General features: G+C 39.9%; 1 protein-coding gene across 2 annotated transcripts in view; it reads right to left on the bottom strand.

Annotated features, from left to right (window-relative positions):
* RALGPS2_1 (RasGEF) overlaps window positions 1-15,043 on the bottom strand; it is a 75,346-nt gene extending 60,303 nt beyond the window's left edge. For both annotated transcript variants that reach the window (XM_051209910.1, XM_051209911.1), the window contains exon 1: window positions 14,523-15,043. In XM_051209910.1, coding sequence (XP_051072895.1) covers window positions 14,523-14,729 — 207 coding nt within the window. In that variant the 5' untranslated portion in view covers window positions 14,730-15,043. The remainder of the gene's footprint in view (window positions 1-14,522) is intronic.
* Window positions 15,044-27,297: the final 12,254 nt, after the last annotated feature.

A 27,297-nucleotide genomic window follows, 5' to 3' on the forward strand; every position in this document is an offset into this window, starting at 1 on the left:
TTAAAAGCTCCTACGTGTAGTTTAGAGCGTGGTTTCAGGAGACCAGGAATAGCATTCCGCGTACTCGAATCGTTTGCCCTACCGATGCGAGGTGATAAAGAAACGTGAAGAGGGTTAGTCATGGAAATAAGAGAGGTATTAGGAGGTGTAGGAAGGATTTGAATGTGACCAACTTGGTTTCGTGCGCTGTTAGGGGTATGAGGGCTGATACCACTTCCCGGCTGCCCACACCGTGGAAGAGTATTTCTTGAGAAACCTGAAAAAGAAGTCTTCTGGTTAGCATATTTTTAGCGATTTAGTTTTCTATGGGATAGGGTCGTTAACCCCATGCCCAACCCTCATCCTTCATTCGGGCTTGGGACCGGCAGTAGCCATAGAGGGGTCCCAGTCGGAGTTTTTAGTTAGTCATTACCAAATTAAAACTTATCACGAATGTGCATCAGTTCAAAGTTCGATTTCTCACATTAGGACAACGAGGGGGGGTTAACAACCTGAGAGGCACAAGAAATTTAGTATCGAAAACAATTAAAGTCCATATGTGAAAAATATAGTTTAAAACAAACAAATGAAACTGGAGAACTAAGCTCATAATGAAGAAAGTTAGGATTTAAAATAAAATACACAATAAATGACACTACACTATTATGACTAATTTTCTGCTGTTACCAAATGTCTATAGCCACTAATCGATATTGAATCTCGTTGCTTTCAATTGGTTAGCATGACGTACCTAAACTTCTGAGCCAACTGACACCCCATAAATTACACCTCACTTCTTTTTCAAGATCCGACCACATGTCCACGTAGGATGTTTCTCACGATAGTCTATAGCAAGTACTTTTCGTCCCACCGTAAGCAAACATCTTTGTGCCCCATGATGTGGATCGAACTGGTTCTCCATTGATAGGTTTCGTTGAGGCTCAAGAGTTGGCGTGGGACGGATGATATCGAGATGTGTTCGTATTTTTCTGCCAAGTAGAGCTTCTGCTGGAGAGACCATGTTAATCGTCTGAGGGTTCGGTGTAGAGCGATAAATAAGCAGGAACTTATGTAAGATATTTTCGGTGGTCCCTTCCCCTTTAGATTTTTTTAGAGCATTTTTAAACATACTCACAAAGCGTTCCACTTGACCATTTGATTGGGGATGGAATGGAGGTGTTCAGACGTGATGGATTTTGTTCTGCCAACAAAATTGTGAGATTACGGATGTAAACTGTGTTCCATTGTCACTAACTATCAATTCCGGGATTCCGAAGCGACTGAATAGTTGACGTAGTTTACTGACCGTGTAGCTTGCAATCGGGTGTTCCATGAGAAAAATTTCTGGCCACTTGCTATATGCATCAACTACCAAAAGGTAAGTTTGTTCATGAAGTGGACCAGCAAAGTCCTAGTGTATACGCTGCCACGGTGACTGTGGTATTGGCCATGATTGCAGCCCTGCTTATCGCGGTGCTTTTGTTGCTAATGAACATTTGGTACACGAACGGGATAGCTGCTCCAGTTGGGTGTCTAAATGCGGCCAGTATACATAACTTCGTGCTAGTGCTTTCGTGCGATTTATTCCAGGATGTCCTGCGTGCAACTGTTCAAGCACTACTGGTTGTAGCTTCTTTGGGATTATGACACGTTCGGTAAACAGCAAACAGTCACCAATCATTGAAAGAGAGTCTACGCTGGTAAAACTGTTGGAGCTCTGTGGAACTGATTTTCGAGGGCCACCCTTCCAGGTGGAACTTTCTAACTTCTTGTAGGGTTGGGTCTCGAAGGATTTCTTCTCTGACTTCATCTGACGACACTGGAGTGTTTCGAATGGCATCTGCCACTATACTTTCTGGGTCTACTGCTGTGGAGGCAATGATTATATCCTCTGGTCCAGGATGTTGAACTCCAATTAATCGGGAGAGAGCGTCAGCTTGACCGATGGTATTTGTCGACTGATACTTGATATTAAAATCATAACTCAGGAGCATTGTCGCCCAGCGCTGTAATCTATTAGCCGTATAGACAGGGATTCCTTTCTTAGAACCAAAGATTGTAATCAAAGGTTTGTGATCTGTCAGTAGGGTAAATGTACGACCATAGAGCATTTTATGAAATCTTTTGACAGCGAAAATGATTGCAAGAGCTTCCTTTTCAATTTGACTGTAGTTTCGTTCGGCTGGGGTAAGTGATCTATCAGCATCGGCAATTGTCTTTTCTGATTTGTCCGGATACACGTGAGATATCACTGCTCCAACTCCATGACTAGAGGAATCAGATGCAACAACAATTCCCAAACTGGGATCGAAGTGCGTCAAAAGAATCTTTCAGCTGAGCATTGATTTGACTCTGTCAAAAGATGCTTGACATTCTGCTGACCACTGCCGAGATTTATCTCTTGATAGCAATTCATTCAGGGGACCTATCACTCGATGCATTTCAGGCAAGAATGTGCTCTGATGACTGATTAATCCCAAGAAGGATCTTAATGAAGAAACATCAGCTGGTGAAGGCATCTTCTGAATGGCTTCGATGTTGGCAAGGTCTGGTTGGCGACCGTTCTTATCTAAGATAAAACCAAGGTATTTGATCGAATGTATGAAGATACATTTTTCCTCACGTAGTTGGAAACCATACTCCAACACTCGGTTAAGGACTTGGTGTAGTCGATAAGAAAGTTCACTGTCAGTTGAAACCATAACTATGATATCATCTAGATAAGCTGCTGTACCAGGTATACCTGTTAGCATCGTATCCATTATTTGCTGAAAGATAGCGGGTACGCTGTTGATGCCAAATGGTAGACGGGTGTATTGAAATAACCCTCGATGAGTGTTAATGGTCAGAAGCTCTCTACTGTCTTCATCTACTTCCACTTGGAGATAAGCATCGGAGAAGTCTATTTTCGCGAAGCATGTACCACCATTAAGCTTGGCAAACAGGTCTTCAGGAACTGGTAATGGATATTGATATACATCTAATGCAGCATTTAAACCGGTCGAGAAATCGGCACATATGCGTATAGTCCCATTGGCCTTCTTAATCACTACGATCGGTGCGACACATGCAGAGTAGTTAACTGGTCGGATTACACCAGCCTGTTGCAAGCGATTAAGTTCCTGGTCGACTAGCTCAAGAGCAGCATATGGTACAGGACGTCTCGGGCGAAAAATAGGTATAGCATCTGGTTTCACTGGTAAGTGAGCTTTCATCTTGGTACAATGGCCAAGACTATTCTGAAAAACAGAGGCAAACTTTCTTTTCAGTTTTTCTAGTAACTTCTCACCTGTCTTCTTTGTAAGTACTGGGGTGCCAATGATGAACACGATACGTTACAGACACTGTTAATCGGTACATCTATTAGTCCAAGTTTATCTAACATACTTAGACCAAGAAGATTAAGGTTTGACCGTTCTGTTAGGTAACATATTCCTGTACAGTTAGTTCCATTGAAAGAAAATTCACACTGTAATTCACCAACCAGTTTTAGCACACCACCTGATGCGTTTTTAGCCGTTTTCTTGGATGGCTTCATTGGCGGTTTACCCAGCAAGTTATACGTTTCTCTAGACACTAAGGTGATATCTGATGCCGTGTCAATTTGAAGATGAGCTGATATGCGGTTTATCTGGATGATAACATACTTTCTTCGAATGTCATAGTTTGTTTGAAAGGCAGTTACCAGAGAAAGAGATTTAGACTCGGCTGATTTCACATGTTGAGGACGTTTATGCTTCTTCATGGGCTGAGGCGTACGATTCGGTGGACAATGACCTTCTTTATGTCCACGTTTGTTGCACATCTGACATTTATGCTTCTTAAATGGACTGAATCGTACACAATGACAATCACCACATAACCAAAATGCAGTCGTTGATTTGTTACGAGTTGTTATCAGCTTCTGAACTTTTAACCTAGTAATAGCATTGACACTACTGCATGTTAAATTAGGATTTGCCTGTTCAATCAACTTACTGTCGTGTCTTATGCTTTGTAGCCGCTTACACTCATCTGTCAATGTTCTGAGTGTGACGTTCGGGTCTTGATCCAGTCGAGTCAAAAGTCTAATCCTGATCTCAGCATCTTGTGGTGACTGGAGAGCTTTGATGAATATTAAGCATTTAAATTGGTCTTCTGTCAACGAGCGTAACTTGGACCGTTCAGATTATCTGTTGACGATGTCTGCTAGAAAACCATATTTATTGGCTTCACGTTTCACCAAATTTAGATACCGATATCGAATACTAAACAATGAGGATGACTCACCGAATATCTCTGACAATTGAATTACCGTCTCCTAGAAACTGAGCTCTCGAGGTAACTTTGGCAATATATGGTCAGTATGACGTGTATGTTCATTGCTTCCCAACTTACGTACCAACAGTCGAGTCTTCCACGCGTCGTCTTGGTTACAGAATTCTGTTCTAAATGTGTCTTCCCAACGTTTGAACCACGTGAGAAAAGTATTTCCACTTTCGGGATCATAGATGAATTCTGGGATGCTGCTAACAATTACATCACAAGACGTACTTGAAATAGCATGTGAACTCGAGCAGTGGATGTTAAGCTGTTGAGTCAGAGTCTCCAACAACCGCATTTGTGCATCAAGTTGCGCTTGCTGATGTTGTAGTATTCGGTTGAGCTGGTTATCTGATATAGGCATCTTGAATTTGTTTTCCTTTTTCCTCGTCGCCACTGTTATAATCTCTTTCTTATAGTTATGACCCAGCTATTCCTATTCCTTAGTATTCTCGGACACCGATTCACTCGACAAGTCCCCAAATCAGAACACGGTTGAACAGGAAAGAGATTATGTTCCAAATAACAAGGTCAGGTGGAAGTGAGAAGCACAATAGGGAAAACGTTAGTATATTTATAGTTTTCATATGAGATTTATAGAGTATTCTCCAAGTATCGACTAGTGCTGATTAGATAAGAATTAGCCAGTCAGCGTGCAGCAAAGCAATCGTGCATTGAGCATGCTTTAAACCAGTCTATGTCCCGCTAACACCTATTATTTAATTCAATTCACAAAATCTGCTACGACTGGGTAAAATATGTAGTAAGTATCAAACAAAACATTTCTGTGGTGACTGGAATAATCTTGGCAAAAACTAAACTTAAACGGCCAGCCCCCGAGCCTCTAAACTATAAACCTAATTCACAAGGCAGTAAGTTAGCGTTGAGAAACGGTGTCCTAAGGTAGACATCAACTCGGATGCAGGTACATCCAGGACGAAACGCGCGTCCTGGATTTCACTGCCGGTCACTATCTATCTTTGCTTGTAAGATCAAGGTGAGCCTATTGGATCCGTGCCAGGTTTTCGTCAAATAGGTGAAGCAATTGACAAACTCAATTACTTCACTTTCTGTGGTCGATCCAGACGACGACCTAAACAAATTCTGAAATAACTTTTTTGAGCGGTAGGGAGAGAAACACATCCTAATGACACTCGAACTGTTGGTTGATGTCACCGAAAGATTGCGTTTTGTTAGGATCTTCACCAAACAAAACTATTTTTGAAACCTTAGAGCTAACAGAGAGGTCAAAAGACAAGTGCATGCCATTGACCAAGAATTGGCCGATATAGTGTTGTTAGTTGTTCATCTGGTTAGCAACTGACCTGAATTGGACTGCACACCATTGAAAAAACCTACGCCAACCTCCTCACTGAGTGGAAGTTTGGCTTTTTGAGTTCAGCCGCAGTAATTCAGATAAGAGTACATCAATTTCATTGAAGTATCCTACGTCAAGAAGTAAGTCTCCTGATAAGTGATTAATCCTTGAGAATTCAGGTGAGAAAATTTATCTGTGAAAGAATTTCTATGACTAAATGAAATAAAAATCAGGAATCTCTAGAATGGTGGAGTTGAATGCTACCATGAGGTTAAAAGATCGAGCGTCGGTAAGAATGTCTACATTGGAAAATCTGTTATCTGTAACTAATAGACAGTAAAGCAACTTCTGTTTAAGTGTACAAAGAATATCCACCTCATGTTTAACAACGAAATCTGCAAACAAATAAATAAAGTAGCAATCAGATTTCTCCTAGGTTCAATTCTTGATGATATTTTTATAGCCAAACTGGAAGTTTGACTATTACATGATGCTCTTAATAACTTGGAATACTATTACTAATACGTACACGATATACTAATTATCTACGAAAAATCAATTAACCAACAAGAACCGTTGGGAACAGTAAAAGACGCACATCCACGGACTATTTCCATATGTGAAGAATACAGAATTCCTTGGCGCTGGATGGTTTATTAAGAAATATGTTTTGAAAAGAAACCCGGACGGGACAATATATCAACTACCATAGCTCGACACCACTCCAACATAAATTTATTCTAACTAAACACCGGTCACAGAACCCAACGACTATACTCTGAGGATAATATAGGAGAATTAAACAAACTAAGGACGACGTTACTACAAAATGCATACCTCAGTAAGTTCATCAAGAAATACGTAACTTAGCTTGAAGGCAAGATGCAGCCTTCCACAGATGAAAAGAAAAATCTAAACGTAAGACTCGGTTCGAAAGGTGATATATCGAGTGAGATTCTAACACGTGGTCGGAAGTGGGGTGGCTCGCCCTCCCTCTCGAAATGCTCTCACACGGCCACGCGTATATAACCTCTGCCAGAGAAGTCCTACTCACTGTCTTCTCGCACCAAGGGTGTTGTTTACGAAATTGAGAAGACAAAAAGCGAATCTCCAGCGCTTTAACCGGATCCCAAACCAATGGTGCACATGTGCTCCAGTATCCTGCAGGAACAAATGGCGAATGAACCAATCGTTGGTCACCGGCTACCATGGGACTGCATCTTCTCACGATGCTCCACTGCCTTGTGGGTCAGACCTTAAGGTCGGAGGCTCGGGGTGTGGCTCCCTAAGAAAACCACCTGCATCGATCTGGGCACCCGGGCAGTATCACAGACCACACACAAATATGATGAAATGTCGATATTTATGTAAAATACTTGCATTGCTTCGATTAACAATCAAACGATTCACATTATCATTATTATTATTCACTACTATTATTGTTATCATTATTATAACTTACTAAGTCATTCACTCTTTTTCATTCCCACTTTATGTATCCTTATTTCTCGACATATACAGCAGCTCGCCTATGGTGGAAATTCGGCTCTATCTAAACGTTCTTGAGTCACTGTATGGTTGAAAATTGTATGCTACCACCGAATACGAGTACTGAAGCAGTTTTTCTGAAACCACGTGCACCATTCAAACTGGCTGCCTTCAACGTTTGCACACTTATGCAGGTCGGACAACAGATAAGTCAGTCAGTCAGCTACAACGTAGGACCAGGCACATATGTGCATCGGTCCAGGTTGCCATACCGCATCAGCACAACAAGATGAACACCGGATTCATAACAGTGGTTAGGTAAAAGGTGGTAATATATAAGAGAAAGATTGCATATAGAGATATAGTACAAGAAGAAAGAATTGGTTCGTAGAAAGAAAGATATGAAGCGAATTTAATCTCTTAGTTTAAGGGAAGACAGGGAGTGTATACACCGACGCCATTGTGATCGATTCTGAGCCATGTCACCAAGAGTCTCCAACCATTGGTTACGATAGTCACGCGGACCCCAACCAAGTAGTCTGCATCTACCAACATGGCTCAGACTAGAAGTTAGTGACTTCAAGCACTGATGCCACGTTTTGGTTTGGCCACCCCTAACTTTCTTCCAACCATTTCCAATACCGGATAGCACTGCACGTCGTGGTAATCGGTGTTCAGGCATACGTAACACGTGGCCCAACCATCTCAGTCGATGAAGATTCATAACCTCCTCAACTGATTTACCATCATTTCCTAATACCCTGCGTCTAACCTCACTATTACTTACCCGATTATCCCAGCAGACGCCAGCAATATTTCTAAGGCATCTGTGGTCAAATACTAGTAGCTTACGAGTGTCTTCTACCCTTAAAGACCATGTTTCGCTGCCGTAAATTAAGACAGAACTGACTGCCGCGCAGTATACTCGTCCTTTTATTGATAGACGGATATCTCGCCTTCGCCACAGGTGACGTAAGTTGACAAAAGCCGAACGAGCTTTTCGAATCCGTGCTGAGATTTCGTCCGATACCAACCCATTAGGGCTGATCAGACTTCCAATATAAGTAAAGTTATCAACGCGTTCGACTACTTCACTCCCTATCCTTAGTTCAGGTGTTAACGCAGACCAGTCCTGAAGCAGCAACTTGCATTTAGAGGGAGAGAAGCGCATTCCAAACATCCTGGCATTGTTGCTCAGTGCTCCCAGAAGACTCTGCATTTTGTCAGCGTCTTCACCAAACAGGACTATGTCATCTGCGTATTCTAAGTCGATAAGTGGACCTCCTGGATGGAGATCAATACCCGAGAACTCAGTCGACGAGAAAGTTATTTCCATCAGTAGGTCTATAATGAAATTAAATAAAAATGGAGAAAGTGGACAGCCTTGACGGACACCACTTGAGGTTGCAAACGCAGATGACAGTTCGCTATAAGCTCTGACTCGATCAGTAGTGTTCAAGTAAAGAGCCTTCACAAGGTTTATGTACTTCTGAGGTACGCCTGTCAATGACAGACACTGCCACAGAACCTCGCGGTCTACCGAGTCAAATGCTGCTTTTAAGTCAAGAAAGACCACCATCGTCGGACGCCGATAAGTATGCCTATGTTCTAGAACCTGACGAATGGTGAATATGTGGTCGATGCAGCCACGACCAGGTCTGAAGCCAACTTGGTTTTCTCGTGTTTGCAGTTCACGAGTCTTAGTTAGGCGTCTGATAATTATCGAGGCTAGTATTTTAGATATTATATTAGTTAAACTAATCCCTCTGTGGTTTTCACAGGATGATTTTGACTCTTTCTTATATATTGGGACGATAAGTGATTGTGATCAGTCAGATGGAATAACGTCTAACTCCCAGATCTTAGCTAAAATATTAGTCAACCTAATAGCTAAAATTGGACCACCATCCTTAAAGACTTCTGGAACCAGTCCATCTGGACCAGCTGCCCTTCCTCGTTTCAGATTATCTATAGCCTTTTGAACTTCAGCAAGAGTTGGGGGACCTACTTCAATGTTCCATTCACGCTGTCTGGGAATGGAGGGTAGTTGTAGAGTAGCTGAAGGCCAGCTGAACTGTTCCCTAAAGTGTTCCGCCCATCGTTCTAAACGTCTGGACTGGGAATAGATGAGAGTATCGTCTTTTTCCGATATAATCTCACTTACACTTGACTTATTAATTCCAGTTTCTTTTATTAGTCTGTAAAGTTGTCTTGTGTTCCCTATAGTCGCCGCCTTTTCCATCTCTTTTGCTTTCGTTGCCCACCACTGCTCACGGTCGTTTCTTAAACTTTTTCTTAACCTAGATCTGATTTGTTGTCGCTCTTCATCATGTTCGGAACCTGATGGAACGAGTTTGCGAGAATCCATCAGTGTGATAGACTTTGAAGAAATCCACTGGCCCTTTGAAACTCTGTGGTTTAAGTTGCTAATAGAAGTCACTGCTGCTTCCACAGCTGCTTGTATGTCTTTCCAAGCAACATCTGGGTCAGCCTCGTCTTCAGAACTACCTAAGTGTGAACTCAGTTGTTCTTGGAACCTATTTTTGGTTTTCTCGTTACTCAATTCAGTTCTAATTGGTCTTTTTAATGTGGCTTTTTTGCGTCCGGTGAGGCGCAAGCAGATGCGTGCCCGTATTAGGGCGTGGTCGGAGTCCAAGCAGGTACTCCAGAATGAGCGACAATCTTCTACCGACTCTCTCCAACGATGACTGATGGCAATATGGTCTATTTGAGTCCATCGTTGGTTTGGTGTAGGGGGTCGCCATGTTAGACGATGTCTCTCCTTATGCTTAAAATTTGTGTTTGCTAAAAATAAGCGATTGTCTGAGCACAGTTGCAGCAGACGGTCACCATTATCTGTTCGCTGTGCCGGAATGCTAAAATATCCACCTAAATGCCTTTCTGTGTGGTTTAAGCTACCTATCTGAGCATTAAAGTCACCCACTACGAGTACGTTTAGCTTTCTGAAGAAGTTCAGATAACTTTCTGTAAAATTCATCTTTCACATCATCTGAGCTGCAGTCAGTGGGAGCGTAGGCAGAAACGACAAAAGGGCAACGACGTGTGTCCCTATCCTTCCGAGTTCTTACGGAGCCGTTTAGCCGAACAGCACATAGACGACTGTTGACGGGGATCCACTCTAGCAGTGCTTGTTCCGCCCTCATGCTTAGTGCTATGCCTACACCTGCCAGTCCACGAGAACTGGCCATCGGGTCACCAGATACACGTAGGGTGTATCTCGTTGGTTCTCCGTTTTGCCGAGGTGAGGTCAAGTGAATGACCACACTGGAATCCTGTATGCGTGTTTCGGAGACACAGCATACATCAATGGAAAGAGACTCTAGGGTTTTAGCCAAGGAAGCCTGCTGACCGATTTGACATAGAGTGCGTACGTTGAAAGCTCCAATGTGTAGTTTGGAGCGAGGTTTCAGTAGACCTGGGACAGAGTTTTGAGCACTAGAATCGTTGGCTATGGTGACACTTGAGGAGGAAGCCGAAGGAGGAAGTTTAGGGTTGAAAGTCGATGTAGGAGGAATAATAGGAATTGAAGAGGAAGGTTGATTATGAATACAATGGCCTTGTGTGCTGTTAGAGGTATGAGGGCGGTTATCACTTCCCGGTTGCCCACACCGTGGAAGGGTTCTTCTGGAGGTACCTGAAAAGGAAATTGGATTAGAGGCGGTCTCAGCGACCTGAGAGCGTGACCGCAGTGCCCAAGGGACAACTGCTTGAGGCCGGTCGCGCACGGCCTTTTCGTGGAAGGTTTTTGACATGTTAGATCCGTTCTTCAAAGGGCCTTACCGCCGGAGACGGAAATCCGTGAGGTAAGGTGAGGTGTGCATTTTAAGGGTCGACCTTTTCTAACCCCACCCCTCCTTGTGGGAAGGCAGCATCGCTGTCATGCTGGTTGTCTGAAGGAAACACCTTATTGCTGTCACACCTCTGTACAGTCAGCAGTACGACTTCGCCTTCGGACCTTAGGTTTGTTGCTTTTAGTCTTACCGCTCTTCAACCGACCTGTCTGACATGGTAGGACCTTGAGGAACGGTTGTTCCAAATAAGGCTGGCTATGTCTTTGGAAAGTCTTAATATCGATGTTTGTTGTCTATCCGAGACCAGTATTCAAGACTCTGGTGAAGTACTTCAAATTCGCTCTCCATCTGTCGCTTCAAAAAGCATGTTTTACGTGCGTTTATCCGGGGACCCTGTGGCATCTTCGTCTGGTCTTGCTGGCGTTGGTGTCGCACTAAGCTCTGGAGCTGAAGCAGCATTAATCGACTGGATCCCCATTAACAGTCGGTTATGTGCTGGTAGATTAGAAAATTCCATCAAAGTGAGAAGAAATCGACGTGAGAAACGATGTCTTTTCGTCATCTCCACCTATGCCCCAACAGATTGCAGCCCGGATGCAATCAAGGATGAATTTTACCACCAGTTAACTGTTCTTCTTCAGAAAGTGCGTTTGACAGATGTTGTAGTACTAGCCAAAGACTTGAATGCTCAGGTTTGGCGTCTAGGCACAGAAGAGAGTCGCTTAGGTGGCTGATGGGGACTTGTTAGTCGCGGGACAGATAACGGGGACCGGAAGCTCTTCCAACTCATCTAAGCCACTGGCATCAAGAAGTCTGTTGTGAGCGAAACAATCTGCGAGGATGACGGAACGCCAATCACTAACATCCATCGACGTCTTGGACGATAGGCACAATTTTCCGAAGTACAGTTCAACTGGCCTTCTGCTCCGGCAACATCGGTCAGACTGTCCTGCCCTCCACGACTCGTGACGACTGATCCACTAAATGAGGAAGTCCGCAAGGAACTTCAACTTTTGAAGAGTTACAAATCACCTGACCGATATGACTTACCTCCGGCTCCTTTTAAAGATGGTGGTGACTTTCTGACTAAGGAACTGACTGTGTTGTTCACAAATGTCTGGGAGCTAGAGAGTGTGCCAACGTCATGGAATGAGGCAATAGTTGTCCTTATCTTTAAAAAGGATCCACGTCGTTCCTGTAACAACTATCGGGGGATAAGTCTACTCCCGATTGCGTCCAAGCTATTGGCTTCCGTCATACTTCGTAGGTTGTTCAAAACTCGAGAAAGATTGACTCGCGAGGAGCAGGCTGGGTTTCATTCTGGTCAAGGATGTATTGATCATATCTTCACCCTCCACCAAATGTTAGAACATCGCCATAATTATCAAAGACCAACAATCGTAGTGTTTCTTGACATCAGGGCTGCCTTCGATTCGTTGGATAGGACTGTTCTCTGGGATTGTCTATTGAAGAAGGGTGTGTCTGAGAAGTTTATTAACATCCTAAAAGCCCTATATACAAACACCTCAGGCAGAGTGGGGGAATACAACCACCTCTCTCCATTGTTCCATTCGAGCAGTGGGGTTAGACAGGGTTTCCCAATCTCACCATTCCCTTTCAACTTTACCATCGATGACATTCTGGAAACAGCTCTGACGGATGCAAGTAATGGCGGTGTGGATCTTTTGCCTGGAGAAAGACTTCTCCACCTTGAGCATGCGGATGATATTGTCTTACTATGCGATAATGCTCAAGGCATGCAATCCGCACTTAATCAGTTGGCAATCAGTGTCCGTAGGTATGGTGTGTGCTGTGCACCTTCGAAGTGCAAAGTACTTCTACAAGACTGGTAGGATTCTAATCCTGTACTCAACCTGAATGGTGAGCAGATAGAAGTAGTCGAGAAGTTCATGTATCTGGGTAGCTTCATAAGTGCTGGTGGTGGCGTGAGTGATGAGATCAATGCACGTATAGTGAAATCCAGAGCGGCTTATGCCGATCTGGACCATCTTTGGAGCCTTCGTGATGTTAGTCTGGATGTAAAAGGTCGGATCTACAGCGCGCCGGTGAGAGCAGTTTTGCTCTATGATTGTGAAAGCTAGCCTCTCCGAGTTGAGGACGTTAGACAACTCTCTGTGTCCGATGATCTTTGTCTCCGAAGGATTGCTCACATCCAGTGGCAACACTATGTTAGTAATGTAGAGGTTCGGCATCGTGTGTCCGGGCACAGAGACGATGATGCAATTGGTGTCACCATCTTGAAACACCGACTCCGGTAGCTTGGACACGTTCTACGAATGTCGTCCCTGAGAATCCCACGTCATGCAATATTTGCCGACTCTGAGACTGGTTGGAAAAAGCGGAGAGGTGGTCTTCTTCATAAAAAAATGGTTGTTTTTTCCTTAACTGAAAAATTCTTCTGATTATACTTTTCCGTTTCTCCCATTATTATTACTACTAACACTAATCTGTTCGTTATTGTCCTTTTTTTACGCTCTTACCTTTTTCTCTCTTCGAATTCTGATTGTTTTGTGTGGCGCATATATATTTGGTGTCCTCTTTTACCAATATTTATGTGCTCAAATAAATAATAAATAAATAATATTCTAACACATCGAATAATTAGACCCATTAAAACGACTCTGGATGATGACAAACTACACATAACTTCCTCAAGGAAGCTAATACTGATACAGTAAATTAGGGATAAGATACCGACGATAGGCTTAACTATGTGTTTATCAATTCAACTGCTCCGGTGGAGCCAATTACATCGCCCGCACTCAAAAGTCTTCATCCTTACGCGCTTGCAAACACAAACCTGAATGGTATAGAAAAGGTCTCACTAAATCTACTAACAATGTTATTCTTTCCCACTTAATCGACCAAGGACAACATTCAAGTTGAAGATGGCTACTGAGTTATATATCAAGTCCCTAGTAATCTGAAAACAGATGCAAAATTACGCTTACTACATATTGCTGAAGCATTTGATAGCAATCCAAATAGACACATGTCTTCAAAAATGTTACACAAAACCTGTCTGTTTAGCTTGACCCACATTAGGGTCGTATCATCATTAGTTTCGACTGTATCCTCCCTTCATTGAATTTGTAACTGTAAAGACCGATAAGTTATTGAAAACGATCGTTAGTCTAAGATTATTTAATGGTTTATTTCAGACGTGTCTAGCCTTTACCTAAAAAGTCAGTACAATGTTACAAATGAGCAAGATTTGTGCTCACGAATATCATATAAATGGGTTTTAAAATTACATGCATACTCGGCTTTCTGTTTTCCACAGTTTAAAGTGTGACGTACGATGAGCCCAGCTTGCCAAAATGAAGACGGAAGCTGCTATACTAAAAGTCCTAATATAATGAAAATATTTGATGAACAGCCATGCCGCTTAACTCCAGATACTATACCAAAAACATTAAAAAAGTCAGTACTTAGATCTACATAGTACAGTGTATTAACTCCTTGTTTGGTCCCCATAAGAACACTCTCTTGAATACATAGGTTGGTTATTTGGGTTAATAACTGTTATCATTAACTGCTTATTTTGAAGACGAATAGCAAATCAAATATACCAACAAATAAGTGTTTGTACATGAACTTACGGTGTCATTATATCCCTGATTAATCCCCAGATATAAGGAATGTGGCTTGTGCTTTGAAGTGGACCATGACGTTGATTTCACAGAATCTTCTAAACTAAGACCTCGAATGAGAGGAGGGACGTATCCTGGAGGTATAGTTGAAGTGTTTTTAACATTAGCTCGTAAATCACAACTGCAAACATTCTTATCAGGAGTAAGAAAATCCATGTCTAGAAATATGTACGATCTATATATTAGAGGATATGAGTAATAAGTGCTCCAGAATCATCAGATTGACTCCATAGTACCAAAATCCTACTACTCTTCACCTTCACGATATATATGTTATAGGGTAGTAAAACAACATTCAGTCTTCAGTCTTCAGTAATAAAGATAGGAGGTCTTTCGACATATATTAATCCTTGCAGTTTGTAATACTGTGAAATTCCAATCTCGTTTTGAATATGTTAACAGACGGTGATGATATTACGTGTTCCGGTAGAGAATTCCAGTAATTCACTACTCAGTGCGAGAAACGGAACTCCAGACGTAAAGTATTTGATCTCGGTTTTTGAACTTTCTTTGAATGCCCTCTCAGATGATCGGTTCTAGACGGAACCAAAAGATAAGACATGTTAATACCAAGGTCATCGTTCAGTATACGATAAGCCAGTATTAGATCACACCGTATTCTACGGTAAGATAATGGAACTAAGTTGAAGTGTCTCAGTCTGTCTTCATAAGATAGGCCAGATAGACCTTGTACCATCTTAGTAGCACGTCGTTGGACTCTTTCTAGCATATATGCTTCATACTTGAAACAAGGACACGCTGCTTGAATCCCGTATTCTAAATGTGGTCGCACATAAATCGGGTATATTAATCTAAACATTTCATCATCTAAATACTGGAAAGATCAGCAAACTGACCATAATACCCTATAGCGTTTTGCAGCAGCAGCCTTACAGTGACTAGTCGTTTTGAGATCATTACTTAATGTGACTCCTAAATCTTTATAGTTTCTTACTTTGGGTAGCACGAATCCACGTAGTGTATAGTCATACGATTCATCAAAGTTATTTAACTGCATCACCACACTCTTATTAGGATTTACTTCTAGTGACCATCTATTTAACCATGCGGCCAATGAGCTAAGATCGTCCTGTATTACTATTCTATCCGACATACTATGTATGGGTCTCCAAACCTTTATGTCATCAGCGAAGAGTAGGACGGATGATTATGTTACACTTGGCAATTCATTTACATAAGGTAAAAAGAGAAGAGGACCTAGGATTGTACCTTGGAGAACCCCAGTTTTATAGGTACCCACGAGGAGAGAGCCTCATTAATCCTTACTTTTTGTCTCCTATCATGGAGAAAGTTACTTATCCAATCGACGACTGTATAATGGATTCCAAAACGTTTCAGTTTGAATTTAAGACCAGAGTGGGAAACCTTATCAAAGGCATTACTTAGATCTATGAAGATCACATCCACAGGAATATTCCGATCCTTTGCCGCAGCCCAATCTTCTCGTTCAATGAGATTTGTCAAGCAAGATAGGCCTTTCCGAAAACTATAGTTTATAACTGCTATCCGGATGAATTTCTCCATCAGTTTTACAACTGCACTAGTTAGGCTAACGGGTCTATAGTTACTAACTCAATCCCTACCCCCAGCCTTATACACCGGACTTATTATGGCGCCTTTCCAGTCTCTAGGAAGTCTGGACTGTCTCAGAGACATGTCGAATAGTATCTCTAATGGTTCAGCAATTTCATCTGATATGGCTTTCATAATCCTAGGATGAATATCGTCAGGACCACTGGACTTATCAGGTTTGAGATGCTGGAGTAGCCTTAAAACATTATCTTTCTCAATGACTACAGGATCCATCAGCGAGCCGTCACGGTCACGACGAATCATTGGTCATTCCTCATTACCGATAGAAAACACTTTACTAAAGTATTCCGATAAAGCTTCAGCTTTTTCGGCATCATTCTCTGCTAAGATTAACGGATTATTATACGCGAATAACCGTTTCGGACTATATCTAGAATCCCTAACCAATTGTTTTTTGTATGATAGTCTAGTTTTTCTTAATAACGCTTTACAGGCATTCCTAATCTTACAATAATTGGATCTGTTTTGTTCTGAGTCAGTAGAGATGAACATATTCCAGTGATTCTTCCTTTTTCTAAGGCGTTTCTTGACAGTTTTAGTTATCCATGATGGACTTTTATTCGGTATTCGCGGTACCAGGTATGGTATGAACGGGGACGTAACTAGTCTAAATTTACCTTTGAATACAGACCATGCTTCTTCAACTGATATGCTAGTATCTACTAACCAATTTGTCTTAGCAGCACATTACTGAATGGCTGATATGTTAGCTTTCCATAGATTTGGGCGAGATGTAACCTGATTGTATAACATATCTCTAGCTCTAAACGCGAGTGACAAAAGAGCGTGATCGCTGTTCACTAACGGTGGAAGAATATTTAAGTCGACAATATCCTCAGTCTCATGAGTGATTACCAAGTCCAGCAGAGAAGAACCCTGGGTAACACCAAAACGTGTGGGTTGGGATACTTGCTGCACTAGTGCATGCTCCATTATTGTTATCAAGAACCTACTATCAAAGGAGCCTATAGATCCTTTTTTGGTCATCTCAGTCCAACTAATATCAGGTGCACTAAAGTCACCTATTATCAAGCATCTTGTATTTTCACTCCAAAGATGAATGTGCTCTAAAATAGGGTCATCAGCTAAACAGATTGGGCTGCGATAGATGACACCTAGCATAAATGTACTACATCCTATTGCCAACTTACAGCTAATGACTTTACAAGTACCGCTATCATGGTATTCGCTAGTAGAGGAGCGGATGTTTATGCTATTGGCTATATATAACAGGACGCCGCCTCCTTAACTACATCTATGTCTATCACTCCTGATGTAATGGTATCCGGATAATTCTGGAGTAATGTCTAAGTTATGGACTAACCAAGTGCGTGCTCCATTATTGTTATCAGGAACCTACTTTCAAAGAAGTTTATAGATCCTTCAGTGGTCATATCAATCCAACTAATATCAGGTGCGTTAAAGTCTCCTATTATCAAACATCTGGTATTTTCACTCCAATCTCACTTCAATCTTCATTGTCTGTGTGATGAGTTTGTGCACTTGCTTCGTGTTGTTTTTAGGTAGTTTAGGATCTTTGGTAAATTCTAGTGGGTGGCGGTTTTGCTTTATCACTGCACGGTTATAATCAGTGTTGTAATCATTTTTTTTAGTATATTTTGGTATTTTGATTGAATAGATTTGTCGCGGGATAGATACGTTTCTTGATGCCAACAGACAGGAAGTTGATTGGTAACAATATGATAAATAAAAAAGAAAAATTTAAATGCCAAGAGATAAAAACTAACAAGTTATTTGATCGGCAATGCAGTCTGTGAGAAGACCGAAACGTGAAAACAAAAGAGGAAATGAAGTTGATGATATTCAAGACACTTTTAACTTAATTCTGTGCGTTAGTGATAACAGTAGTGAATTACGAGACATCCATCAAACACAAATGGTCTAAACGGCAGATGGAAATCAATGGGGTGTATATGTATTCATGAAGTCGCCTCTTGTAGCTAACCGTTGTGGGCGCTGAGTTCGTTTCGTCTAATGAAGCGTTACATGTTGAGAATACTGTTATTGCAAAAAGTGAGAGGATACTCGTTTTTCAATCTCTCACACAGATTTATTGTAGTTGGCTAGCTCCCAAACCCTCTCTAGTTAAAAGTGAAACGTAAATTAAAATACTTTTGTTGCTTTGAATAATATGTCCAGGAATTAATTGTGCTATACCAATGATGAGCTTGTACAAATCAGAAGGTTTCTCAGTAATCGCTTCCTATTACGCTGTCGCCAATTTGAAACCATAACAGGGTGATTGATTAAAATACAGTTCTAAAATTCTTTAAGAACGTAGATATACATTATTAATTTAAGAAACATTACCACACAGTTACTTAACTTATAGTTGTTCAATCAGTAGTCAAGTCTAAATTACACTAAATATACATGTTAATGAATTGTGTATTATGATTGATGAAATTGACGAAACTATTTACAAACTCGGTCAACAAGTTGACTCATAATTATCATTCAACAGTGTTGTTTTCTCGTAATCTCATACCCTTACATATGATTTCAGTATGTGCTGAATTTTCCATCTGGTTAAACCAAGATCCAAAATTTCACGAGTATCCCTTACTTCTGTCTGAAGATCTACTTACCAGGTTGAACGATGGTAGGTTTAAAGTCAGACGTGTTGGGAGTCCATTTACAAAGTTCAGTGACTTATGAGTGTAAATATTTTCTCACTTTCCATACACACATACCCGACTGTCCTATAGACCTATGACTACAAACTTCATATTCCAATAAATTACGGCAACCATTTTGCAAGGTATTACGGGAGCGGCAGTTTATTTGGATGATACCACAACCATGAGAATAAGCAGAACATACTCGCAAAACAGGTTGATCAGGCTCTATCATTCGTAATGACGACGAAAAGTGTGACGTTAATATAACGCGGGTATGAGAGCTCAGCTTCATAATTAATAAAGACGAATGGCGACCAGACCCAAAAATACTGAAGCAACGAAAACTATGCTTTGGCCAAAGGCTAATCTTGCTCTACCAACTTTTTTGGGACTGTTTAGCTATCACGAACAGTTATTTTTAAAATACATTTTGTTTGTGCTTCGCTGAACTATTTATAGGTTTGTTATTGGTCCGCGGACTATGAAGCAGCTAGAAAATTAAGCATCTCCCAGACTTTAATCTCGAACTTATGCATAATGACCCTCTTTGATCTATTGTCACTGTTTCAAATACGTAGAGAGATAACTTCAATCCACCCATGTCTGTAAGACAGAATTACAACTCCTTATCATCAAGTGGGATGTCACAAACCAATGGTACTGATGCTGATTTAGCATGCAACTTATCTCTTTAAATGGTGTTTGCGACGTTGATTCAATTTCACTTCCTACCGAGTAATCCTAATGAAATTAAAACTAAGCATTACGCTAAAAACGAAGTCATTTCGTTACCCTATAAAATCAACAAAAACCAAAATGAACTGAAGTAGCTTCGATAAAAGAAGTGATAACCATTTGTGTATCAGGATATTGTCTTCAGTATTATATTCTAAAAATATAAAAAGTCGTATACTTTCAGCTTTTCGAATCATCTCCATTTGTGCAGTTTATTGTCCATCCATATCATATTTACTTTTGTTTACTTCAATCTATAAAAATGCTCTTGCTTAAAAAGTAACTTAATAAAAGATAATTAGACTAAGTAGTCATAACTTAACTGTTCCATTACACTGTCTGATCTGCTCGTTCTTTCTCTTTCTTATCACCCTTTACAGCCCCGTTGAGATATGATACCGAAAACATATATAAAATGGATGGCTTTATCCTGCCTCATTTTTAATGCCTCAAATGTTGCAGAGGGATATAAGGTTGTGGTTTCTCTCAAATTTACGTGGATTTATTCTCGATCATCAGTCACACTTTGCAACGTAACCTCCATAAAGCGCGTCAACCGTCATATTGGCAATACGAGTCTTATTAATACTACTTACGTTCATTTGTGAGGAGTGTCATTCCCCATGATTCCATGAACGGTGTACCTTATAAAATGTCATATTAACGGGGTAACTCATCACAGTGAGGACCGCATCTTCTATAACAATTTGATCTTGCTTGTAAACTGGCGTGCCTCATGTAACAGAATGAATTATTATTGATATGTTATCGGGGCAGTCATCAACGTTATCTTTCCTGATGTGTCTGACGAAACAACCTCACACACAACCAGAACAGTGAAAATGACAGAATGCGACAATAGCCAAATGGTGAAAGAAGCTCTGGCAATCATTTGAGCCATAAAAATGTTCCACAAGATGATATTTGAACAACAGTTTACCTCATTGGACATTATAAACTAATATTGACCGTGTTTACTTAAAAAACGGATCGTCTTTCACACGGTTGTCTGGCTTAAATGACGGGCAACAGCACTTCACTGTTGAGATTTTAAAATCAAGTACAGCTCTGGGACAAGTAGATGCCTTATCGACAATGATAGGTGTTGTAACGTGTGAGTGCAGATTTTAATAAGCAGCGTTTATATCGATCGACCGCAGTGACACGTAGACACGTAATGAACGACCTAGTGTCCTGATTGGCCCTGCTTCCCCGTCTATCCCAGCCAGTTGAGTCCAGAACGCAAGTCACAGCCTCTGAGATATGAATCATTGTATTTCAGACATACTCTATTTACATACTAACCAAACATACCACATCGTACCATAAAAATAGAAAACAACATTTACACAATATTCAACAAGTGAAGTAAATATCGACCAATAGGGAATGTACATTTAGCGTCCAAGGACAACGTTAGACTTAACATGATAACTATTGGTATATTTTTCTGCACATCCTAACAATAGGTTTCCAGACAAAATCGTCAGAAGACACTCTTGTGGTAATCACGAAAACTGAAAAATAAGTTTGTGGCATGTTGAATGATGAAATCGAAAGACCACTGGTTACTTTCGAGCCATCGAAAAACTACTGAAAATGAAGAGAATTAAGAGGTGTTAAGAGTGGTCTTCTTACTAGGTTGCTGAACTATCGTTTTTAATGGTAACAAAAAAGTACGTCAGTGTGACTCATTGATAGCTGTTGATTGATGCGCTTAGCTTAGCGACTGAATTATTGTCCCAGAATTAATGAGCCAAGTCGTTCTCAAGAAATTCACAGTGATCACTGTAACATCCAAGTTTTCTCTAGTTCCTGTTATTGAAGTACGGTATATCGACCTATTTGCAATTTACAAACCCAAATTAGCAATATAACCAAACTTTAATTTAGGTAAGAAGGTTTATTCGCAATTTACAAATAGTCGACTGTAACGTCATTTTTCCTATTTTGTAGGTTCTCAGAGCAAAAACTCTCAAGTACCATAACAAAGACAAATCAAAATGTTGGAAAATAATAATATAAACAAGCTAAGTCAGAAGTTCAGTAGAACAAATACATACCAAAACAGTGAAATTAATTATATTTAATATAAGGGTTTCAATCAGCCAAATGTCTTCAAATCTCCTGTAAAAATCACCCTGTAGCCAATGAAATAAAGTCGTCGTCTGGAAATTATGCTCATCAACTTTTAATGGACAGAGATATCGAAGAAAGATGCCGTGAATGTTCATCTTGCTCACAAGGTGTTAAAAACCCTTCGGAATGTAAACACAGCAGTATCCTGTCTCTCTAGATTCTGATAATGACTATATAGAATCATGGTCTAGTTCGGTATTAGTATATTAATATTCGTTACTATAGTAATAGATGTAATTCCAAAATTGTAGATGTGTCATTATATTACCGCTTAACCTATAAGATCATACGTGGAAGTCTCAGTATTATATATTTTGACTTGTTGTGTCGTGACAGACAGCAATGCGATGTTTAGCATCTCTGAAAAACACATCTAGGCTGGGAAGAGAATATTGTATTTAACTTGAATAGGTAGTAGTTACACAGAATGATGAAGCCTGTATGGCTAAGCCATGCCATACTGATCAATTGTTCCGTTGCTCATCGTTTTTCGACTTCTAAGCGTTGCTTGTCCAATATGAATCTTTCCAGCAACTACACGCTCGGCACCAAAGATCATGTGTTTAGGAATCAATACAACTACAACTCGATGCAGATTTTGCTATCGCAGTATGGGAAAACGTGCCTCTTTTAATTGTAGATGGTTTTAGAGAATAGCCAGAAAAATACACCATGTCAATTTGCACAGACAGTGAAACAAATGGCAAGTTATCTGATTTGCTTGTCTGTTCCACAGCACTAGAGAGCGTCGTGACCAAAAATGCATAACAACTCATGTAAAACTATTCAAGCATTTCGGTAGAATATATAGATGAACAAACATACACTTATCATTACACAACACTCGATCGAATGAAGGGGTGTTAAACGTTGAAAGGGAGAGATGTAGTGACAGTAGGTACAAACCATTATTAAACAAACTGATATTTATTAGATGACACAATCCAAACTCGAAAAGAAAATCATCGACGAGACTTCTGAAATCGGTTGTAGTTTCACTGCAACGGAGCTTAACTGCGATACTATTCCATAAAATTGGGTGACTAGATATGCACGAAAACGTTCATATTGCTATTAGGTTCCATAGTAATAAAATGAGACAAACGAGAAACGTTTCAAAGGTTTGTAGTGTGGCGTCCAGTCGCGGTTGACTATGATCACCACTACAAGAATACTACGTGCCAGTTGACCGATAAGATTCCACGTAGGCCAAATATCAGAAGGCAGTTGATGGCTGTAATTGTTGGCAATCTCGTGGTATTGAAAGAATACAGAGATAGTGCCAGGCTACAAGTGTGGCTACTGAGCGTAACCGAATTCGCGCAAGGTCACAATCAACGGAAGAATGTATGTATTTTGTTGCAGTTAAGCAAACAAATACGGTGAATTAATCCCTGGTGCAATTGATTATAATAATAGTTGTTTCCATTATACCAATCGCGTTCTCTTGATAAAAGTAGGTCACCGCATGTTATAGTTTATTTTTAAGTCATTTAAATAGATGACGAACTTTATTTGTACAAACCATTACTAAACACACTGATATTTATTAGATGACACAATCCAAGTTCGAAAAGAAAATCATCGACGAGAATTCTGAAATGGGTTATAGTTTCACTGCAATGGAGCTTAACTGGGATTCTATTCCATAAAATTGGGTGACTAGGTATCTCGCTTTGGATAATTGAGATGCAGTATGCACGAAAACGTTCGTACTGCTGCTTTATTTTTCAATTTTATTATTTTTAATAGCTTTGATTAAAACTTTATTTTTGTACACTATGAAATTCTCAGCACAAAATCAGTCAACAACTATCCGTTTCTTATTTCATGATCGATCCTGACGATCAATTACTCTGTCGAGGCATAATGAAGGTAAACTGATTCATTTATTTCTTTAAAAATGCAGATTACAATTCTGAAGTTGACCACATTGTTGGTAGTGATTTTGTCACCACACTGTTTCCTAAAGTCTGGTAAATCAGGAGTAAAACAAAAGAGAGTGGAAACGTTTTGTAAAATGTGCGTTGGACGTTTAAGACGTGAATTAGGCACATAAACCAAATCCGTAAAGATAAAGTGACACTAAGCACAGAAGATAAGTGAGTCTTTCACTCTCAGTAATTACGGACACTCCAATCATGGAAACTTTCAAAAACACCATGAAGAACAAAAGAAGGAGAAGTTGGTCAAAAGCGACATCAAAAAAATGGAACGTCATCATGAAGCAGTTATCAACTAACAAGTAGATTCATCACAAACTTTTATTCCGGGAAGGTGCTGCGACGAGTCCTGGAAAGCTCGACAAGACCTGAGGGATTCCAAAGGAGCTGAAAAGATTCTATCTCTGCGGAATGCAATAGAATTTTCTGAGAATTTGTCATGGCTGCCTGTGATTGTAAAATGGTGTAACTTTCAGCTTGAGAAGTTACTGGATTGCAATAACACAATGGCGTATACTGAAAAATATGAATATTCTGGCGCATCTGTACATTTTTGACACTTACCCAGTAATTGCTTCTTCTTCTTCTTTTCTCGACTTTTGATCACGATTTATAGGTTATTTTTCACGCCCGAGTGCCGATACACGTTTATCGTATAAGCCGTAGTCAAGTATATTACATAACACTAAATTTGAGGGTCTTCCGTCCTAGTCGTATCTTGTGGCGCCAAATATATGCTTCATCAGTTCAGAACTTGTATTATTTGTGGCAAGCCGCCTAACAAACCATCCTGTAGAGGTTGTATCCGCCTTGTTGAGAATTAGATATGAAGTGTTGAAACATCCAGCCTGTAGCATGCGGTTGAACTTCGAGTGTGGTAGGTTCATTATTTTCTGGATTATATCGTTCAGTATTAGTACCTTTTGAGGTACGCTACATACCAGCAATCACGTATTTTGTGCCGTTTATAAAAAGGAATCGTCAGCGCAATTACGTGACCTCGGTTAACTTGGTACCTTGTAGCGTTACAACTCTGTAGTGACTATTAATGTATATCGCCACTCCACATTCCGTTTTTGTGACCCATCGTGTCGGAAAAGTGACATGAATGGCGAGCTAACTTTTTCACCTATGATTTCTGGCCACCCCATCTCGTGGTTTCACTCACATATTCAGTGAGTTATGAACTTCTAATAACTGTGGCAATCCCATCATAACCCGAGGAAGAATAAATGAATGTTAATTGGCAGAAATCACTTGTGAACTATTAGCAATACACATATCCCTACTCGATAGTTAATAAGTTACTGGACCATGTAAACACATATATTCGATTGTCTTTCAATTAGCCTATTGATTAGTGCAGCAGGATTTACTATTCTTAAGTTACTCTTGATCTATTACTACAGTTTCTTCACTCACAACCACTTTTGACGTGATCTTGATAGATTTTTATTTCCTGTTTTATGGCATGATGCTGTCTGGTTTATCTTTTTATATAGAGTGTGTATGTCTTAATTACATGATTCATACCGTACGAGCTCCATGAATAAAGATGCCACATATATTTGGCATTCGAAAACGTTTCAACCAGTCAGAAGGGACATCAACATTTTGACATTCGAAGGAACTCGGCTTGCACCATGAGGCGACATAAATCTTCTAAAATGAAATTCTTACTTCAATTAATATTTGTGTATTTGTGCGAACTCATCAATGGAAAGAATCGATTGAAGGAGATGGTGATTGTTATTTCAGATATTTTGATAGAGAGACTAAACCTTTGGATGCAGATCTATAGGCGCATGTTATACAAATATCGAAACCATAAATACCTGTAATTTCACCGACTTTCATTTTTCACTCAGTTACTCTTTGATTGTGTATTGATAACGGTGTGACTTGTACTCTACGTCTGTTCATCACTTCTCTATTCATTGTGCAAAAACATTTCAGTGTGTCTTTCAGAGCCTTACTATGAATAGTCAAATTGCCATACAGTTTATCGATATTCAAACATCATTCGATAATCTTCAATATAATGCGGTTCGTGTACCTCATTTGTGTTTGGTAATTCCGAATTTTACCGATTCCTCGAGGAACCTAGTACCATTTTGAGAGACGCAATACTGGAATTAGTTGAACATCTATCACTGAGATTATCCAAATATTATTTATACATATAATGTCCTTAAGATGCTCGGTGGTCGATTTCAGTCAAAATGTCCGTTAGAATGATGATGAAATTTGATATGAAACATTCGATTTACTTACTTATTGAATGTGATCATTTGTAAGAAACTTAATCTATAGCACTCGTTAAGAATCAAACATTTATGATAAAACTGTAGATTTTGAATAGAATAAACCCATTGACGAGTTTGTAATACAAGCGTCCGACGAGTGTGAAAAGTACGTTTGACAACTGAATTTCGTAACCATTCCCTGCAGTGTATGAATACAAAACTGAAATACCAACAAACCATTCTGGACGTCTTTCGTAAAGGAGAAAATCACAGGTCGTTTATTTAACACTACAGTGAAATACGACATCAAATGTGTCACGGTATGATCTATTTCACACTACCAGTTGCCAACATGAAATCGAGTAAAGCGCTGCGGTTTCCACAAAAAAATGTAAAACCACAAGGTGTGGCACAAGTGCAGATTTGTCGGCAGCAAAACACGGCGAACAAAATTCAATAATAATTGAACACACATAGAATTAATTCACATGTATAAGAAATACTGACATTTGTGAAACATTACATGCTTCGTGTTATGCTGAGCACAGTCAACGAGAAATGTAAACAAGAATAATGTATCATGATATGACATTACACTCAAATAAATCAATTTATTATTATGCTAAATGTTCTCGAATATAGAACTATTGATCGCTGATCGATGTCAAATAGTATTCACTTTCCTACAATGTTATTTACACTGTCATATGGATGACTGATCTATTGAGCAGAGTTTGATTGCAGTATTTGACTGAAAACCGTCTCATTAGTTACTGCTCAGTAATTTAATTATCGTTTCCAGATATTCGAATAAATATGTTTGATCTGTGTAAGTTTTTGACAGCGCATCAACATTGTGAGTGAGTTGTGAAGCAGTTAATCGAGAAAGTTGATTGACAGTCCCATGATTCAACGTCACTTGTAGAGAACTCAATGTGAGTTTTCACTTCAAATATTTGGCAAGTGACATTCACGAACTGAGACTGTTCAAAGATACAATGTTTAAATCAAACACGGGTCAATTAATCATATTATTACTATATTCATGTAATACTCATATTATGTGCATCTTACTGAAATGTGACTATTGTGCTTCAACAGCATAATTTCATTACGCATACTTGTGTGTAGGCGAACAATTTCTTCCACTCAACATTCTACATTGCAACTTCATTCCGAATCAATATACCTCACAAGTATAAGGTAGTAGAGAAACTGTGAGTTCAGCATTTCATTGAATTTGATCGTTTTATGTGACAAATCTACTCCTCGAACTCCACATCTCATCCCATGATTCCTACTTATTTTACTGCCAAACTAAACTGAAGTGTTGTGTTGAGTGGCCGAAATGGAACATGAGACAGATGTAAATTATTGCTACTCAGATAGGTAAAAGCTTTTCAGA

The sequence above is a fragment of the Schistosoma haematobium genome, chromosome 1 (genome assembly GCF_000699445.3).
Source record: "Schistosoma haematobium chromosome 1, whole genome shotgun sequence".
NCBI lineage: Eukaryota > Metazoa > Platyhelminthes > Trematoda > Strigeidida > Schistosomatidae > Schistosoma > Schistosoma haematobium.